Here is a 2,500-nt window from a genome sequence, read left to right as displayed (position 1 = left end):
TTATCATTATTATCATTATCATTATTATTATTATTGTTATTATTATCATCATCATCATCTTTATAATTTTTATTACATCTTTCATCGTGATAAAATCATTTATCATTTTTTATAATTTAAACCTTTGTCGTTCGCAGATTTACAGCTGAAACATAAATGGAATAACCCTATATATCCATGCTAACTGGTAATAATTAATGTAATATGAAGCTTTGTCGTTCGCAGATTATAATCACCATGAACCAATAAACTTATTAAACGTACATTGTCTCATTACTCTGTGTATCCAGCTTATGTAAGAACCTTTGTTTAGTGTGATATTCTAGAAACTTGCTAAACCTTATTTTTTTATACCTTGCTACATATTGTTTCTTCTTTTATGCTCCCATTATCCATATCATGAAAAACCCAGTAATTCGTGAATCTTGAGAAATACCCTCATTCTTTTATGGAATAAATAATGATACAACCACCTTATCTGCAATACCCATCGCCCTCTCCCCTTACCATTCAAAATCGCCCCCATTATCTACCACGCACCACACCCTACTAAACACCATTATCCCTTCCAGCTACTATTGCGACACAGGCCACGCCATCTGCGGGAACCCTGACCTGCTGGAGGGTTCTTTTGCCGTGTTCCTGCCGGCCAAGGAGCTGGCGCCGAGGAAGGTCTGGCGCCATCCCTGGAGGAGGAGTTACCACAAACGGCGGAAGGCTCAGTGGGAATTAGGTGGGTGAGGGGAAGTGGGTGCACGAGGGGGAGGGAACGTGGGTGTGTTGTTCTTGTTGTTGTTTTCTTTTTTTTCTCTCTCTCTGTCTTTCTGTCAATTTCTTTGTTTCTTTTGTTTTACTGTTTTTTTTTTTCTTCTTTCTTTCTTTCTTTCTTTCTTTCTTTCTCTTTCTATTTTTTATTCTTTCTTTATTGATAGCTTTATGTCTATTTCTTTCTTGATTTCTCTCTCTCTCTCTCTCTCTCTCTCTCTCTCTCTCTCTCTCTCTCTCTCTCTCTCTCTCTCTCTCTCTCTCTCTCTCTCTCTCTCTCTCTCTCTTCTCTCTCTCTCTCTCTCTCTCTCTCTCTCTATCTATCTATCTATCTATCTACTACCTATCTCTTTACGTCTCTTATATTTCGGAAATCCCTTCTTCTGTTCTTCATTATCTTATCAATGTTAAAGCAGATTAGTATCAGTCACTCTAGATTCGTTAGTATCAGAAATAATCAATATTTTTTTTTAAACAAGCACACACTCACACGCTAACATTACGCACGTACCCAGTCACACACAAAAACACAACACACACACACACACACCACACACACACACACACACACACACACACACACACACACACACACACACACACCACCCACACCCACAGAACAAACAAACAAACGCCCCCACACATATCACAATCCCCCCAACCCCAACCCCCCAGTACACCCCCCAAGCCCCAGTACACCCCCCACCCCCAGTACACCCCCACCCCCAGTACACCCCCACCCCCAACCCCCCAGTACACCCACCATTAACCCACCTCCACCCCCTCCTCTTCCTCCCCCCCCCCCCAGATGACGACTACTGCCAGCTCGTGAAGGAAGTCCACCCGTACAACGAGGGGCGGAGACTTCTTGACATCATGGACATGTCGATCCTGGACTTCCTCATCGGCAACATGGATCGACATCATTATGAGACGTTTAAGGTAAGAGGGGGATGTCCTGCGAGAGGGATATGTGGCATTTTTTTTATTTATCCATTTTTTTTGCTGTTTTTAATGGATAATTTGGCTGTTTAGTGTCTTTATCCGTTGGTTTCGTTTATTCGTTAATTTATCTGTTTGTCTGTGTCTTGATTTTTGTATAAATTTCTTTATCTGTTTCGTGTATTTATTGACTGATGTCTCTTTTTCTCTCTATATTTCTGTATGTTTGATGATATATTTACTTGTCTCGTGTTTATCTTCATTCATTTTTTTTTTTATTGTCGTGTTTACGGAATCATGTATTTACTCTTAAAATTTGGGAGGTTCTTGATTTGTTCGATTTTTTTTATTTTTCTCAATAACCTAAATTATGAAAAAAGAGACTAATATGACGTATACATGTAATTAAAAAAATGATCTCTAAACAATAACAATAAACCACGAATAAAAGCCACTTTTTTCTGTTTAAATTGTATTGAGAACATAATCAAAACAAAACATAGAGCTCATAAACTGATTGTTCGGACAGGTGTTCGGCAACCGAACGGCTCCCATTCACCTGGACAATGGCCGCGGCTTCGGCAAACCTTTCCACGATGAAGTGTCGATTCTGGCGCCGCTGTATCAGTGTTGCCAAATACGACACTCGACACTCTCTACTTTACTGAGGTAAGTGGCGGTGTGTCTGGGTGAGGAAAGGGGTGTGTATGTATGTATATATATATATATGTATATATATATATTATATATATATATATATTATATATATAATATATAGTATATTAATATATAT

At 39.0% G+C, this 2,500-nt stretch overlaps 1 protein-coding gene across 1 annotated transcript in view; it reads left to right on the top strand.

Annotated features, from left to right (window-relative positions):
* The window catches only part of LOC119583365 (extracellular serine/threonine protein CG31145-like), a 22,897-nt gene that overhangs the window by 9,928 nt on the left and 10,469 nt on the right, over positions 1-2,500 (top strand). Inside the window, exons 8-10 of the mRNA XM_037931836.1 lie at positions 573-733; positions 1,574-1,707; positions 2,237-2,376. Of these exons, the coding sequence (XP_037787764.1) occupies positions 573-733; positions 1,574-1,707; positions 2,237-2,376 (435 nt within the window). The remainder of the gene's footprint in view (positions 1-572; positions 734-1,573; positions 1,708-2,236; positions 2,377-2,500) is intronic.

This window comes from Penaeus monodon, chromosome 17 (genome assembly GCF_015228065.2).
Source record: "Penaeus monodon isolate SGIC_2016 chromosome 17, NSTDA_Pmon_1, whole genome shotgun sequence".
In the NCBI taxonomy this organism is placed as follows: Eukaryota; Metazoa; Arthropoda; class Malacostraca; order Decapoda; family Penaeidae; genus Penaeus; species Penaeus monodon.
Note: the sequence above shows the minus strand (reverse complement) of the source record. Positions and strands in the feature narration are given on the sequence as shown.